The sequence below is a fragment of the Ambystoma mexicanum genome, chromosome 7q (genome assembly GCF_040938575.1).
Source record: "Ambystoma mexicanum isolate Mex_15411 chromosome 7q, UKY_AmexF1_1, whole genome shotgun sequence".
Taxonomy (NCBI): Eukaryota; Metazoa; Chordata; class Amphibia; order Caudata; family Ambystomatidae; genus Ambystoma; species Ambystoma mexicanum.
Genome location: NC_090941.1, coordinates 19,461,068 through 19,478,940, shown reverse-complemented (window position 1 = coordinate 19,478,940; position 17,873 = coordinate 19,461,068). Strand labels below are relative to the sequence as shown.

General features: G+C 42.4%; 1 protein-coding gene across 12 annotated transcripts in view; it reads right to left on the bottom strand.

Annotated features, from left to right (window-relative positions):
* DMD (dystrophin) overlaps positions 1-17,873 on the bottom strand; it is a 7,616,828-nt gene that overhangs the window by 148,749 nt on the left and 7,450,206 nt on the right. For 11 of the 12 annotated variants that reach the window (XM_069639082.1, XM_069639084.1, XM_069639079.1 and 8 more), the window contains 2 exons: positions 4,486-4,622; positions 2,411-2,449 (listed from right to left, as the gene is read on the bottom strand). In XM_069639082.1, coding sequence (XP_069495183.1) covers positions 2,411-2,449; positions 4,486-4,622 — 176 coding nt within the window. The remainder of the gene's footprint in view (positions 1-2,410; positions 2,450-4,485; positions 4,623-17,873) is intronic. The other variant, XM_069639080.1, reaches the window with a different exon arrangement.

Genomic DNA, 17,873 nt, shown 5'->3' with positions numbered 1-17,873 from the left:
GTAGGTGGAAACCTATAAAACGCTGCAAGTGCTAATGTCAGGTCCCAGAGCTGTCCATCAACAAAGGTAATAATTTTCTGTGGTACAGTCAGGTCTTTAAAATTCTTCCTGAAGATCTGATAATCAGATATGTCTTGAATTGAAAAAGAGAGCTAGTTTCAGAGTGTTGAAGCCTGGACAGCAAAGGTTTGTCCCCCCTAGTTATGTCTCTTAAATTTGGAGGGGTAGTAAAAACTTTAGCAGAGGCAGATCTAAGATGCATAGAGCGAAGAGCGGGAGACATGTGGTCACATCTTTTAAGATGGAAGATCAGTCATGCAGCCGCATTTTTTGAATGCCCTGCAATTTCGCTAGAGGTTTTTAGACAGCACTAAATGGCGTTGCAGTGGTCAAGGTGACTAGATATGAATGAGCTAATTAGCTGGACCTTCTCTGAATAAGAAAAATACCTCAGGAAGCACTTCAAGGTTTTCAATTGAAGGAAGCACCTGTAAGAAAACTTGCTAATTTGTCCATCTAGGGACATATCGGGTTCCAGCCAGACTCAGAGGTAGCTTACTAGATCTGATGGCCTAGGGCAAAGTACCAATGCAGGGGGCCAGAAATCAAATTGGTACAGATATATTGATCTTTTTTGGTTTACAATTAAGTATTTCTGTTTTTTGCTAATATATTTGAAGACAGTCGTCACCCAAATCTTCACTTGTTCAATACTGTCCTTGAGTAGATCGATCAGATTACTTCTAGAGTTACTCAAACTCAATAATAGCTGGGTGCCATCAGCGAACATGTAACAAGTAATGGTAAAACTACGCACTAGCTCTGACAGATGAATATAAAGATTAAATATCAATGGACTAAGTGAGGGAGGATCTGTGAGGGACCCCACAGGTGATATCCCTCACGGCTGCAAAAAAAGTGGGGAGATGCACGGTTTGTTTTGAATTCCTTACAAAATATTGAATCCATTACTAAGCCTTCCCTTGTAGTCCGAGCTCATAGATCTGGTTTAAAAGGAAGTTCTGGTCAACCATATCAAAGGCTCCAGATGTATCCAATAGTATGAGCACACCCATTCCTCCAGCATCCATACAAAATCCTAGATCTAGCGCAGCAAGACTGATTTTGTGTTATAGCCTGGACGAAAACCAGCCTCAATGTCATCGAGCCAACCAGCTTCTTCAACAAAGGTTTGAAGTTGTGATGTTAGTACAGCCTCAAACAGTTTCCTGATGTATAGAAATTATGCAGTTGGCCAGTTATTTACAGGTAGTGCAGGATAGAATGAGTTTTTTATAATTTGTTTTTATTAAGGAGTGGGGAGACAACTGCTCATCTAAGTTGGTCAGGCACTTTGCCCACTTTCAGTGATTGATTCATGATTAGACCTAGATCGGAAATTACACAAGAACCAGTGGTTTCATAATTGTGGCTTGGCAAGGATAAAGGAGAGCCTGAAGGTCGCCAGTGTCCACCCATTTCAATGAGTCTGGCTCGGATATAGTGGAAAAAGAATCAAAGATTATGCATTGCTTATAACTAATCACATTTTTATGTGAAACGAGAACAGGGGCGTAAGTAAAGATAAAGAGGAATTAATAGATTTAATGTAATCAAAGAATTGGGCTAGGTCCGCACAGAACCTTTGAGGCGCGGCTGCATAGATTATGGGAGCTGTGGTGCTTAGTTCACAGAGAACTCAGAACAGCGCTTTACTTCCATTAGATCTAGTTAAAATCTGATTTGAGAAATGTGTAGGTCTACATCTGTTGAGTTGTTGCCTGTCAATCACTTTTTGCGGCAGCAAAGTGGGTTACGATCTGATGCAATGAGTCAGTAAATGCAGTTCATAATGTCGAAACATCTTTGATCAACGTCTAAGTGACCTGAAAATGATTGAGAAACGCCCTGGGAAATTGAACCAAAATGATCTTAAGATACCTTACACCATTTCTGCATCCTAATTGAGGAGTGTTGATATGGTTTATTAATGATCAAATTGGAAGCCTTTAGATCAAAAGGTATAAACACATGATGACAGAAGAGCCAGCTACAAGTTCCATGTTGCCAACTTTAAAAGTACACCTGTTCAGATTCAAATATTTTACACAAATTAAAAACACTGCCCCGGACATAGTAATGGAGTGCACCCGTTAAATAATAAAAACAAATACTGTGCTGAAAATATGTTAAACCAAAACACATTTCCTTCCAAATTTACGTCCTACATATTTTATTAGACTTGGGAACTCTGTTATTCCACCCTACTATGGCAGACTTTAAAAGGAGATACATAAAAAAAGGAAGGGGATGAATATATGCGAGAACTGAAAGTGAAGAACATAGCGTTACAGGCAACGGCAACAGCAGAAGAATCAGCAGCACACTTGAGCAAAGCAAAGGTACTCACGCAGAATCTATTGGCCAGAAGTTGATCAGAGTAACAGGACTGCAAGACAAAAAATGAGCAGGTGAAGAGAGAAGGGCAGAAAAATCAGCAACAAAAAATATCATGAAACGATGTATTTGAAAAAATAGACACAAAATAAATAATTAAAACAGATGCAAATGACCATGAAGGCAGCCACAGGTGACAACAAAGAAAGGCATTTTGAGCACACAAGCTGCTGAATGCACCGTTTGCAAACATGTGATTGTTACAAAATGGTTGCTACCAAGGTTTGCCATTTTGAAGGGGGCAGGATGCTTTTAATGACGCACATGAGCAGAACGAGCCCAAATCAAATGCAGGCATCTCGTTTCACATTACACAGGCATTGGTGGGCGGACATTTTCATTTAGGATGCAGGAGCGCGGTGATAAAGGTCTTTTAAAGCATGTAAGCTGCTTGTACTGCTTACTGCAAGTGCCCTCTCTAACTTCAATTTACCCAGCTCTCTTTACACTTTCAAATATCTTGATTTGAATTCAAACCCCCCTTGGGCCTGGCGTATTGAAGCCTAACGGGTTTCCTTTCCAGAGGTGAAAAAAATATTAATATTACTGCAGGCCTGCGACTGGTGGAGCAGCCAGTGTTACCTGCACTCTTCGCTATGGATCCAGTGACAAGGCCAGTGCCAAAGGATTTTGCTCATAATGTATCACAGCGAAAGCTTAGTCTAGATTTATTGAGCATAAATATCTTAAACAAATAAAAAAAATGAGAAACATATCGACTGCACTTTCCATTTTATCTTGTACATGTGGTCAGGTAAAACGATACATGACTGAGGCTGAGCTTTTCAGGTCAACTTATTTGAGGTAATGGGCACAAAGGGAGGTACAGATTTGTTCCTGTAGACGTTTTTCCCAAGGTTTCCCCAAAATCCCGGGCTCCACTTTTGTCCCCTAAACCAGACATCAACATTGTTTGAGGATCACATTGAGAGGCAGACATGCCAGACCACAAAAAATTGCTTCTATTGCCAAGAAAGTATTGTTTATTATGAGCTGACTCTGGTATAATATAGGGTTATTCTTAATGGATTCCTACTGTGTTCAATAGGGGGAGTCGCCTTTTTTTGACGTAATAAAACCTCCTTTAATGCATCCTGGAGGATGGGAGGTATCTTACTGTTCTCAATTGTATTTAGTCTGGTGGTACTGCATTTCCAAGCTTCACAGCCACAACTAAAACTAGCTTTTCTGAGACAATGGCAGGAAATAAATCCGAATAAAAATACCAAAAAAACAAGCAAAATAGTCCACCACATAACACGACAGATGAAACGTATGCCTCTGCTACAGCTCATGGGACCCTCCCTGCTCTGGTCCTTTTTCAATCACATCAAAAGAACGGCCTGTAACCAGTATGAGCAATGCACTGCTGTGAAGTATAGCCGCAAGTGAAGAAAAGACTGATGAGGAACATGATCAAACCAAAGCTTCCAAAGGTGGGAGATCAGTTCGTTGGTTCTCATTAGGAGAGGACCACTTCTCAATGGATCAATTCCGGGCTGATTTTCTACTGAATGATTGGCCATGTGCTAATAACCCACCATTTCCAAACACCATTGTTTCTCTGTAGTTTAGTACCATGTTGGTTAATTGGAGTTTTCCATGTGGTCATGAAAGCAACTGCAGCAACGAACCAAATATCTCACCAAACTGAAAACTCTTCAGCAATCCTGGAGGTAATTTCCATCGACATAAAGCTTTAATGCACCTATATCAAACAGTTTGTCAGACATGTATGGCGTGCTCTCTTTTGAGGGTTGGACTTCTAAAGTTGTTTTAAGTATAGTGTCAATGTGCAGGGCTGTGTGCAACATATGTAGGCATACAGACAACTTATTTCTTGAAAACGATACTAACGTTTAAGGACATACAACGTTACATTCTTAAGTGTTCCTTATTAAGTTTATGTTTTGACCATTCGGTGAATACATTTTTAAAAACGTGTTAAACAAATATTACAATGTTAGATTGCATTTATTTTATGTCCGCGTGTGAGATCCTCTCTTATTTTACACCACAACTACTCACGTTTCCATGTTGTCCCCCTCTAAGACTGTCTGCACAGGTAGGTAGCCCATCCTAGGGTGCTTGGCAAAATATCTCTTTGTCCGAAATTTATTCTTGAGGACCTTGGCAAAGTCTCGGACATCTTCCCCGGATGTAGTCTGAAAGCAAAACCAAAATGAGGAAGCTAATTACAAATTAAGATAAATCCGGACTTTTTTTTAGCAACATTAAAAAATCACCAATGCCCCTGGCAGCACAGTCAAAGAATGGCATATTCCCTAGGGTACATTTATACTTTGGACACATCTTTAGTTGGGGAAACGTTATTTTTCAACGTTGAAGGTCTGAATAGAATCTTGAGAATATTTTGCAGAGAGGATTATTTTGCATTAGTACCATGTGCGGTTACGGCAGCAAATCAGGTTGCTCCAAAAATGAGCTAATCTAATCCAAGCCCAGATTCAAAGCAAAGGTGGCACTGCTCCCTCCTTCCTGACTGCTACTCACGCCATGCTCCCCTCCCACCTCTCGCCACTGCTTCCCTGTGCCTCCAACACCATGGCCCCACTCAGGGCAGTTTCTAGCCAAATTGGTACCCAGGGCGAAACACTACAATGCACCCTATCCCCTTAACCCGCCCACCAGCACACACCACTGCCAAACTACACCTCTGTGTTGCACGACAAAACCCCTCCTCAATATCAATAAATAATTGCTATACAAATGAAAGTGGTTTCATTACATTGTCATTTAAGTACATTGCAGAAGAAATCTGTGAAAAAACAGCTGTTGCTGCCCAAGTAAATGGTTCTTCCGTCACACGCCCTTAGGGAAGGGCTTGCCTGAATGTAGTTTCAAACTGTCCGTACGGGCACATTGTGGTGTAACCAGCATGCCAGGTTCTAAGGGCCCACTATTATGGGGGTTTTCCTAAAGTCCTACTGGTAGTAAGACTTTAGTAAGTGACCTGAGAGACCGGTGTGTGATAAAGTGAACGAAGTAGCAACATCATATTACAAGTGAAGGCTGCACGCATGTGGATGAGACGCGAGGAAAGGCAGACCCTTGAATGAATTTTAAAGTAAAATGCAGCTGCGAGATCAGCGATACTAAGTAACGTAGTGGTCCGGTCAAAGGAAGTAGGCCATTCAAAAGTCTCCATGAAAGGTACATTGTTTGAAGCTAAAAGGCGAATAAACGGCAAGAGTGAAAGTAAAATAGTTAACGTTGAGTCGAAGTGGTCCTGCAGTGGTCTGTAAGAAAACCACGCACATTCGAAAGACTTCCAAAAGGGGTCCAAGCCTGGCACAGGGAGACCCGAAGTATGCTAAGCTTGGGGAAGGGAGACCCCTTGCAACTTTGTGTTTGTACTTTGTCATAAGAGGTTGGAGCCCGGCAGAGGGAGACCTACGAGAACTGTATGGTGAAAGGTCTAGCCTGGCAGAGGGGTACCTTTATGAAAGTTTTGCTTGAAACATACATTTTGACATCAGAGAAAGACTAATGTGGAAGGCCGGGCGTGCCTCGATCCACGGTTTTGAGCTGTGTGGAAAACTGAGCCAGAGTGTCATCCTGCCCTCAAGGATCGCCTTACCCAGTGAGGCCCAACTTGGGGAGGTGAACTGGTTCAGCCACATTATTGTTTGAACACTGATTTTTTCCTTTTGCATGCATTTCTCCTTTTTACACTTTTGTACAACAGAAAGGGCAGGCATTAGGTTTTGTTAGCATAGGCCATTTTAATTTGACAGACCTCTCTAAGACTGGTTTATCATTTCATGGTTGCGACTACTCTTATCTTAGTTATAGGGAAAAATTGGAGTTTCTCCAACCCAAACATTTTCAATAAAGGTTTTACAAATTGTATCCATTGTGTCACTGTCAATACTTGTGATGCCATGCCTTCCCTACACTTACCCAGTGAGTCTACATGCTATTAGCCCTGGAGCGATCCTTCCCCGTTCACTGGTTCCAGACAGGCATTCAGTCACAGAGCAGTTAATTTTATTTGTCGAACAATTTTACAGCAGCGACCGTATCACTCGCTAGTGCATGGCAGCGGTCCCACATGCTATTTTGAATACCAAACCTTTGAGCAGCAGCAAAAATCCCATAAGGCAATGCCAATTGACTATAACATGAGACTTGTAACTCTATGGAAAGCTCAATCACCCGATGGGACAATATTGTTGAAAGGTAATACCTACAAGTATTGCCCAACCCAAAAGCGAATGAAATCAAGGCAGATATGAGTTAACCAATATTACCAACAACAGAAAGAGGCAAACGAATGATCTGCGAGTGCTAAAACCGGTTGCCAAGATTTCCTACAACATTGGGTGAATGTTGGTGTAGATTCACATTGCCAAAGACAAGCGAGGCATAGGAAGATCCTATGCTTGTCAATGTTTGGTTGCTGCTGTGGTGGGGAAACAAGAGTGACAAAAGAGGCTGCCCTTCTGGGAAGGATGTTCAGAAGGAGAGGAGCATTATTTGTCCAAGACTATTAAGAAGCACAAATTTGAACCTTGGTTTCCCTAAAGAGTTAAGAGTTTTGAAGCTGCAGTTTGCTGAACCATAAAATCACTTGTTGTGAAGCACTGTTTGGGCAGGGAAGTATACCTGGATGGTACACCTTTGGAGGAGTTGGCCTAGCATGCGAGTAAAATAGGTGACATTTGGAGAAGTGCTACAAGGTGGTCTTTGACAGACATTTTATGTGCTTGTGCTGTAGAAGAAAAGAGCTGTGTGAAGCTGCCCCAGGAGTTGTGTTGCTTTGAACTTATTAATTGTGGCAAATCATCCTGACCAAGACAATTACAAATAATGTTGCTATTGATGAACAGCAAAGTTGTTCTCTATCTGAAGAAGCTAAAGTATATAAAGGATGACTCTGATTCCATGTCCATGATGGTCAAGACTACATTATTTGATCTAGGCTTCAACCAGCATATTATCCAGCCTACTCCCAATAAAGGGAGGATTTTAGACTGGGAACTATCGCAGATCATCACCATCAGCGGTTTAGGAAACCATGCCCACGGTCTGACCACCATCTCCTGGATTGGAATAGGTCCACCTCTCCACCCCTCCACCCCTCCCATTAAAATTGCTCAGGAGAAGTGCTGGGTTTCTTATAGAAACCATCGCAAGCTTACCCCTCTGCCTTGGTGCCTTTTATTACACCTACCATTGACAACCTGCCTAACCTGCATTCTGCTGAGGAACTGGCAGCTGTTTACTGTAGAACACTTGAGATAGTGGTTGACAGAGTGGCCTGTTAAATCGCAGTTACTGAAAAAGCTGCCCAATAAAAATTGGTTCTCGGCCGATATCCACAACTTTATGAAAAGCAAGAATAAAGCATTGAAACAATGTGAAAAAACAAAATCCACTGAGGATAATATCTATTACCAGGCAGTCAAGGCACATAAAACCGCTATTTCCCTAGCAAACAAAAAAAATACTACCATCAATGAATCTTAGGGGCAGCCTCTAGCGCCAAGGAGATTTTTAGAGTCCTTAAAGAGCTTGAGGATCCCTGTCCTCTTCCATCATAGATTACTTAAGATGCCAAGTGGTGGAATGCCATTAAAAGAGGCACTATTGGACAAACTAAAAAACAGAGTCTAATATTATGATATGATAGGTTATTTATAACGCGCTTAATAGCCAGAGGTTTCTAAGCGTGGACCCGGGGATCAAACCTGTGGTGCTCTGTGTCGTCTTGCTTCCAAGGTGAGCACATTGCCCCTGAGCTATCTTCCCGAGATGGATATTGTCATTGAAAGCAGCATATGCAACAAAGAACATAATATGGTAGCTACAAATACCAATACATCTTGCCCCGAATGTAACTTTCACTCATTATCCGAGCATGACCTTGCCGACATTTTAAGAAAGTTAAAGCCAACAATCTGTAAAGGGGACATTTGCCCTGCCATCACAGTGAAGTCATGCGCCATGCAGATGGTTCCTCTTATAACTAAAATTGTGAACGTCTCATTCAGGGAAAATTGCATCCCAAGTGACAAACAGGCCTGGATTGCTCCCTAGATAAAAAAAAAAAAACTTTCTTTGATCCCAGTGTAGAGGAGCAGACGTATACATCTGCAGGAGATCCCATCTCCCTACCTCCCCTGTATTGGAGTCATGAGACCATGCCCTGTCTAACTTCAGCTACTGTACCAATAATACAGTGTGCATATGAAAGACAGTATCCATTAGGACAACCATATCGAATGTACCCTCGAGTTGACAACAGCCTACAGGAAGAACTCTCTGAAGGAATATGAGAAAGGGTTCAGAAGATGAACTGATGATATCATAAGAAGTGTGCACGATGTCCTGAGATACTGAACAAAGATGATGTATGGATCTTAGAGGACAAATGACGAACTAAGGAGTCTAGTGAACTAACAAGGTGGAAAAGAAGATTACACGCAGAATAAACCAAATCATGGTCTCTTGTCACGCAAATCAAGAATAGAAATAGAGTTTGAACTTGTAGTTCCAGACACGATAGCGAGTGCCCTCTCTTCCGTGCATTCCCAGGATGAGATAACTCTGCGAGGCCAAGTACAAAGACAATTTCATGGCAGAGGGCATGGATGATGAGATGCAGGGCTAATTGGGTGGTGAGGTAGCTTCATGTCCTATCTCCCTGCACCTGGGTGTTGGCTTACGTGCTGCTAACCTGAATGTTCCAGACATGGTACAAGCCTGCCAATCAATTATATTCATCCATATAACGAAGGACCCTATAGCTTGTGAGATCAACGAAACACTATCTGATTTTTCTGAGATGTCGTTTGAGTCGGTAGGCATATGTTGTCCACCTGCTAAAGGACAGCCAACAACAATCCTAGCTCCTATATGATTGTATATCTAAATGTTCCCTTAATCAATCCTGACCCTTGATTAGTGGTGTAGCTTTGCTGGAAATGTTGGGGGGGACATGACATCTGAAGAAAAGGTGCACCAGCCAAATGAATGGGGACACAATAGTGTGCCATGAAAGTTGGGCGGGACAAACACCCCTGTCCCCCCCTAAAATTACGCCCATGCCCTTGATAGGTTTTTACTATTGCCATGTAGTATGATGTCACTCCGATGCATAATTAAGTATAAGAATTGTATTTTTGTGGAAATCACTGAGAGACTGAGAATATGTCTGTTGATGTTGGTTGTAACCTCCCTGTTTTAGATAATTGTTAATCAAACAGTAACTTGCCATCTTCTTGAGTTTCTTTCCCCCGGTTATTTGGACTCAGAATTATTCTGGTGTAATCCCATCCAGCTATAAATGCGTATTCCAAGGGCCATAGGCTCACCCGCATGCCAGGTAATTATCTGCCCATCATCCAATGTCCCCCTATCTGCCTAAAATACTGGAAAAAAGTCTCACTTGCACATTGAGGAGTTCCTGTCTGAACAGGACATCTTGGGTCAGAAACAATCCGGTTTTAGACATGCTCTTAGCATGGAGTCTACCCTTCTCGAACTAAAAAACTAACATTTTTAAGACCTTGGAAAGTGGGAACACCACTATGCTTGTGCTGCTGGAAATCTCTGCCATGTTTGATCTGGTGGATCACACCATACTGGCGGAGAGACTATTTAGCTGAGCACATTTTTCCTCAATAGCCACTGAGTGGTTGAAATCCTTTTTGACCGAACGAAGGGCCAGGGTTTTCTTTAAGGATGCTCTGGCAAAAGAGTTCACCGTCACATGTGGGGTTCCGCAGGGCTTGTGCGTGTCACCTACTCTCTTCAACATTTTTATGTTTTTATGCTCCCTTTGTTTGAACAATTGGATGAAATGGGCATTATATATGCAAATTATGCGGACGACACACAATGCCTTGTCCCTATTACAAGGAATTACATCACTGACTACCACTCTGAACTCCACCTATGAACATTTCCAAACTCGGATGCAAGTTAATAAGCTTGCACTCAACGACTCCAAAACATAACTCATGGTTTGGGGTACTACCACACAGCTGTGTAAACTTAGTACAGAATATCAGTTATTTAAAGTTGTAAGCTGTAGTATTCTTATTGAGTCTAAGGTCAAAGATGCTTGGGGTCACTTTGGACCAAGAACTGTCCATGAAAGGACAAGCTAACAACCTTGTCTCCAGTACTTCATATAACCTGAAACTGCTTGCCCAGTTAAGCCCATTCCTTAATACCACCAATTGCGCTACTATAGCATGTGCCATCATAGGGGCAAAACTGGACTATTGTTCTAGCATATTGCTTGGTGTCTCCAAATATGAACTTACCCGCTTGCAGGTTATCAAACACAATGCTGTCCGAATTGGTGAGGGATAACATAGAACAGACCATTTTACTGCGGCCATGAGAGCCTTACATTGGCTCCCCGTCTCTAGTAGGATAACTTCTTGTGCGCACTGCATTACGCACAAATGCTTATATGGGGAGGCGCCTAAGTATTTGTCTAAATGCATCTTGCTGCTGCCCGCTCATAGAGGTCTAGTATTACCTGCCTTCTGGAGATACCAAGGACCAGACTCTCTTACATGGCTCAGAGGTCATTCCCTCACGCAACTCCTAGGATCTGGATTGCCCTTCCATTGGATCCGAGAACGCGTCTTCGCTCATTACCTTTAAGCAAAGGGAAAAAAATGTTCTTTTTTCTTGAACTCTCGTGATATATTTTTTCCTGATCTGACTCTTGCTTGTTCATTGTAGTATGTTTCGTCTTAGCGCCATTATGCCCCTGGGCCTGTGTTACGTGCCATACAAATAAAATAAAGAAGAAGAGCCTTTTTGTTTGCTTTGTTGAAACATCGGAGTGCTGGAGCTTTTTGTTTAACAATCGAACTTGCTAAGAACTGTGCTGGAACTTTGGTTCAGACAAGGATTTCCTTCTTTTTCTTTTCTTGCACTGTTTAGCAGAAAACTTGGGAAGTGGAATTTCCCCAGACTTTACGAGACTGTGGCTACAATAATTATTGTTTTGAATTGCCATGTATGTCCTTATTCATTTTGTGAATGCATAAGTGTGAGCGACAGGTATTCTTGATTAGAGTTTCCTTTAGTTATTTTAGGCATGGAAATCCTTGTTAGGGTAGGGATAGTGAGGCGTTTATCCAACCCTGTTATAATAAAATGGCATTTGTCGAGAAAACTTTACAAAGCTGTCTGCCTCACATTACTGACCCTTCACAATGCCCAGTCCTCAATACAGAAACATCTTTAGCACCACATAGACACCATTACCCAACAGGCTGGTGACTTGTACAGCACAAAAATCATTGCTGCACACATCACTGCATTGATTTGCCAGGGACTACTGTCTGCATGGTGACCCACAAAGAACCCTATTTTTCTAATCAAAGTGCCAAGTCACATTGAGGAGCCATCTGGTGTGTGTGTGCTAGGCAGTGGTTGGCTTGTTAAGGAAATGAAAAGACCTTTGATGCTGAGCGGATGCATTTAGTCAATGACCCAAAGCAGCCACTGGAATACTTAAGTAAGAAAATGACACTTAACCATCCCAGGCACTCGCCATATGTAACTAAAAAGTAATCTACAAAACAAATTGTTCTGGTGTGTCAAATAAAAAGACATGAAAATAAAGAACCTAATTTAAAACTATCTGTGTGACACGTTAATTCTCTTGGAATTATGCATACATTTGGTCAGCTAACTTATGGTTTGTTCATATTTCGAGACACCAAGCAATAGGCTAGAACAATAGTCCAGTTTTGCCCCTATGATGCCACATGCTATAGTAGCGCCTTCAGAATAAAAATGCCCCATGTTGAGTGCTTAACACTGAAATGTTAATCACATAATGTGTAAAAACAATGGCTTATCACTTATAAATTGCCCCCATTTTAAAGGCTGACAAAACAAAGGGCGAGGGCACAGGGTTTGTGTCTCCAGAGCATAGGGGAGAGAGTCACATTAAAGTCCCGTCCAATGTATAGGAGCATTCAAAAAGATTTAAATAAACAATAATAGTCTCCAACGGGGGCATACACGGTAAGAAGTCACCTTATGCAATCACATGGACCTGCATAGGAGAAAATAATGCTTCTTCCAGGTCCATTATTTCCCTCTCCATTATAGAAGGCATTGATTTTGCAATTCTTATATACACGCTGGATCTAATGATACAAGTCCTGTTGAACAATTTTCGAATGTATGGTTTTCATTTATTGCATCTTGATAAAGGTTTTTTTGGGAGGCTTCCACCCCCTCATTCATTTGCCTCCTTTCTTCAGAAAATTGTGTTAATTGCGGGTTCTCAAGCTAGCCGCCATATTATAGGTTAGAATTGTGCAGAGCTAAGAGAGCCGTTGGATCCAGTTGTACTGCTTTATAAGCTTACCAGATTTGGGTTGTTGCCCCTAATGGTTGGGATTCCAGTATTTCATGGTGGTCACTAATCCATTCAGCTTCGTTAGAAGATCAGGTACCTTTTATGAGACATCTTCTAGGACTAGTTTATGATGATTCCATTGCACTTCTAATTATATAGCCTACTGACAGTTTGGGTGGCCTCAATATGATTAATAGATATCCAAGTCAAACAATCAACTCCAATTTAACTGCCATTATCCCATCCCTCAGCTTCAAATAAAGATAATCTGTAGTCACACAGGTGTTGCACGTGCACAGTGGTGAATGTTAGTCCAACCTCTATTAAATAAATATGAAGTCATATGCTAGAGCTTGTAATGGACGGAAGAAACCAGACACAGTGTGTGTTAGAGTATCAGCGTGTTGAAGCTTTTCCGAAGCCTCCACATCCTTGCCACTTCGGTCTGTCCAGTAGCATGCCAGGCATCCAGGCATAGCATCTGGGGTGATCAACTAGTGTGTGGGGCAGTAACCTTCCTGTACATGGCAGGGCCTGAATGGGTATCCCCTAGGTATCTTCAACATTTATTTTTTCAGGCAGAGGGTGAGGTAAACCAGCTCTGCTGGTCTTTCCTATTTGAATCATGTGGCAAATGTCAAAAGCTGCCGTTTCCCCTTGATCATGGAAATTTAGAAAGACAATTGTCTTGGCCAGGTCCCCCAGCACCCCACAGAATTACTTGTTATCAATTTGTATATCAATTGTTTATACAAATCTTTCTTAAGAATCAGCATTGTACATTGAAACGGGCAGTGATAAAACTCTGCCTGAAAAAAACATGGCTGGATCACACAGACCCAGGTAATTTTTAAACCATCTCACAGCTGCCTTACCTTGCGAAACAACTAATGCATGTGATGGTAAATCAACTGCAGCAATTTGTGTAGTAGGCCAACCTGCTTGACTTTGCTCAGCTTTGTTTTAGACCTCTTCACAGCAAGAAGCTTCTCACAACGGCCATTTTAGTCCAGCAAACAAAGAAGATGGATGGTGATGGCACAGGTGTGTTGATACCGTTTTATCGCTCAGCAGCTTTTGATACAGTTCACCATCAGTTCCTCCTCTCAAGACTAGGGGAGAACGGTATACAAGGAACTATTCTGCAGTGGATTGCCTCATTCCCAGGTAATCTTACATACACAGAACAGTTGGATATGTTTACCTCCTGACCGATACCACAGAAGTAGGGTGTGCTACAAGGCTTTCACTGTCACTATAATTCTGCAACCTATACATTTGCCCCTGATAGAAATAATCTGGAAGTCAGGATTTGCCTTTTTTAATCATGATGAGGATACTCAAATACTGGTGAAGCTTTCTGCAAATGGAGACAATCAGAATCAAAGTGAAAAGAGTTTTGGTATCCATCACAAATTTTGATGGACATGACTTATTTAAAAACAATCTTAACAACACTAACATACTGGCTGTGAATTCCGTTATGAACCCCTGGAATTCCACATTCTGGCCGGTCTCTTTTGGCCCATCCCCGGATCCATCTTACAAATTAAAAAATCTGGCAACCATTCTTGTCTCTGAACTGGCACTACAGCAGGAGATTGTGGTTGTCTCTGAAACATGCTTTTCACCTAATACTGAAGACTGTCCTTCCACTTCTCTCTTTTACTCATCAGGCAATGGCCATCAAAGCCTTTGTCTCACCGCGTCACAGTATTTATCTGGGAATCTCATCCAGATTATTAGGATGTTTACCAAGATTCCAAAGTACTGCAGCTATGATGTTACTATAATTGAGAAGATTAGACAGAATTTCTCCTAGCCTCTCACCACTTCACTGGCTTCATGTGCCTAGTTTTCATACATAAAATGTCTTTTTGGCACACAAATCACAATTCTATCCTTCTTGTCAGTTTGGCAGGAAGGAATGCATTCCCATGTAGATGGGCGGATGGTCTTTCTGCGATTGCAGCAAAACAGTGGTATGCTCTTCCTAATTAGCTAAGGTTTCAAAGTAATTTGCTGATATTTAGGAAGACACTCCAGACCTATCAATTTAACCTTGATTAACTTAATCTCTTTGCTCTTTTTTCAGCAAATTAGCTTCAGCTCCTCTATAGTGCCAAGCTATCTTTGGGTGAATGCATTCACACACCCATTCAATGCAATAGAGGTTTGCAACTGTTCATTATGTCAAACGCTTAATGCTTATGTGTAGGAGAAGAGGCCTTTTCAGTAACTTTCACGCCCAACCCTTCAGCACCAACAAAAATCATCCTAATAAACTCCACAAACACAGGTATCGGACGTCAATCACTGTCTACCAGAAAAATACCATTATCAACCTTCATGTGCCAAGCCTATGTAGGATAAACCTTCTGGGCACTTTCTCTTCTTCTTTAGGGATCTACCGTACAATATCAGATTGATATTTACTGCACCACATCCACCGCATTACAAGGAAATTCCACAAACTTTTTGATGGGGTCTTTCTCATATCCCAATGAACAGCCTCACTCTGAAATCAACTGTGCTCAGTTTCATGTATAGCCTCTGCTGCCAACGCTATGCATCCTTGCCCTCACCGATTTCCTCTATGAACACACACATGACCATCTGCTTCTCCCAGCGATCTGGTACTTGATGGCAACTGTGATGAATTGCCATCTGGCAAGGTTGTAAAAGCCATTGCTTTGATTTTTATTAAATAATACAATGATGTGGGCAATTCCATCTGTGAGAGGGACATCTGTGAATCAGATTCCCTTTTCATAAGCTCTATGCCGGTGTACTTGTGATTTGCTGCATTAGTATCCTGATCGCACACCTGCTCTACCAATGACAGTACAGGTTCGGAGGCCACAGGTGCCCTCTTGACAGCTTATGTAGCCCCCACGTCTCTGCAGTGCATAGGCTGCATTTAGAATAGTCACCCCTGATCCAAAAACTACATAACCCTAAAGAGGTTGTCCTGGTAAATAATAAAACTGTAAAAATAAGCCATGTCTCAGTTAGGGTATGGCGGCCCTCATCTTTCTGAGTAATCCCGTCACATTAAATTGATTTTGCACATGTTTCAGCCCAGGACACCGACTCCACAGGGCACTGGCCTGGGAGCCGCAAGCAAGAGGCGCACCCATTCACAGACCTCACACAAGGATGCTGCATTTCTAAAGGCCCTTTGATCTTATTGAGAAATGGATGGAGCGGACCTAGGATAGTCCGAGAGGGGCCTGTGCATTTATTGGAAGATGTTGCATCTTGATTCTTTCTGCCTCCGTTTCGTTTTCCCTTTCCTGTTCCCTCCACTTCCTCTCGTGTAAAGCACTTTGGGTGTGACATCATAAGGGCAATGGCCACCCATTTCAAGAGCAGAGGTTGGTCCCCTAAAGCAGGCTAGTTTAAGCCCAATCACATGGGGGTGTTTGCCAAAATAAAAAAAAGAGAGAAGGCTTCCGACCAGTTCTTCAAATCATCGGACTCATCTTGAACCAGCCTGCTGAGAGAGCAGTACTTTCTAAAGTCCTCCACTTGTGGGGAGAAGGCAGAGGTTCCAAAGGCAGAAGCAAGATCTACTCCCAACCATTTCCAGGGACCATTGGTGGTGAACACTGTTGCTGGACCAGACGTCGGCCTCTCTGCCAGCCACTCTGTGCCTAGGACCTCACTGTGCTGCAGGTTCCCTGAAGATGTGTGCCAGCCTTCCCCATGTTTGGGAGCCTGGGTATGCCTGACATTGTCCCTCAAGTGGGGCTCACAGCACCGGGATTCGAGAACAGCAGAAATCCCGGTTGTCGCCGACAACCCGAACCATCATTCCAGCGCATCTCACCATCAAGCAATCCAGCAGGACCCACTGATGCTGCCCTTTGTAGTCCATTGTTCTTCGAGCCGCCATCCACTGTTCAAAGCGGCTCGCCACTGCTCCAGCAAAGAGCGTTGTTTCCTCTTGTAAGGAAGGCATGGTATCATACAGTAAGACAGACACGTGATCACAGTTCAAGGGTGTTTGTTAAACTTCAATTAGGTCTGAAAAACACCTATCTAATCCCAAATCTAAAGATGGGAGCAAGCTACAACCATCAAATAATAACGCAGTCCTAGTGGTGTCTTGTTAAAATAAAAGGGCCTATACTAATAAACCTATTGCCAATCCTTACTTCCAAATACAAACAGTGTGGGAAACAATGTTATGCAAAAGAAAAGTGTTCAAGAAATGATATGTCAGAATATTCAAGCCGTGGGCCTTCATTCCGTGTGCCAAATTTATTCAATTTCTTTCAATTGATCTCCCTCGGGCGGGCTCAGACAAAATGTGTATAATGTTATTACTCCTCAGCTGGATACCTTACAGAGACCTTCGATTGAGCACCCACATGGTGTTGGACCACTCGTTCAAAGGTATTGTAGCTTGCTTTAAAGTTCAGTCACTCATCAGTTTAAATTCATTATTGTCTCTTATCACATGCGTTTTAACAATGTTCATTCCAGCGCTTGCCAGACAATGTAGCTGCTTGCAACCTTGGCTTCAACACAGACCGGTCTTGTATTGGTCTCCCCAACTCACCAGCTGTGTTGCTTTCACTGAAGCAGATTTGTTCTTGGAGCCAAGGACAGTACCACAGTGGCTGGAGATTCTCCACGCCTTGATTACTGACACAGGAGGGCCCCGGGTACCTCTGACACACAATGCAGGATTCTGCAGCCTGGTTTCCTGGTCTTATGCTCTCCATTCTCAAGGTTTCCTGAAATTAACAGTTCCTTGTCAAAAAGGTAAAGGGAACTTCTCTCCTTGCGACCCCCTTCTGTTTCGCTGTCTTTCTCCTCTCGTTAAGCTGCCATTTTGGAACTGCTGTTTCCTCATGTGCTTTGCCTCGCTCAGCGTGTGCTCTCATACTCTGCCTTTTATCTGTGTGGGGAAGTGTAATGAAAGTCAGGTGTGAGTGATTGTTGGCAATTGCCTGACCTCGCCTGACCATAGTATTGGACATGTCAGGTTCAGGGCTCTGCTGTTAGTCTGATTCTCCTCAGAGCAGGCTGTTAGTGAGAA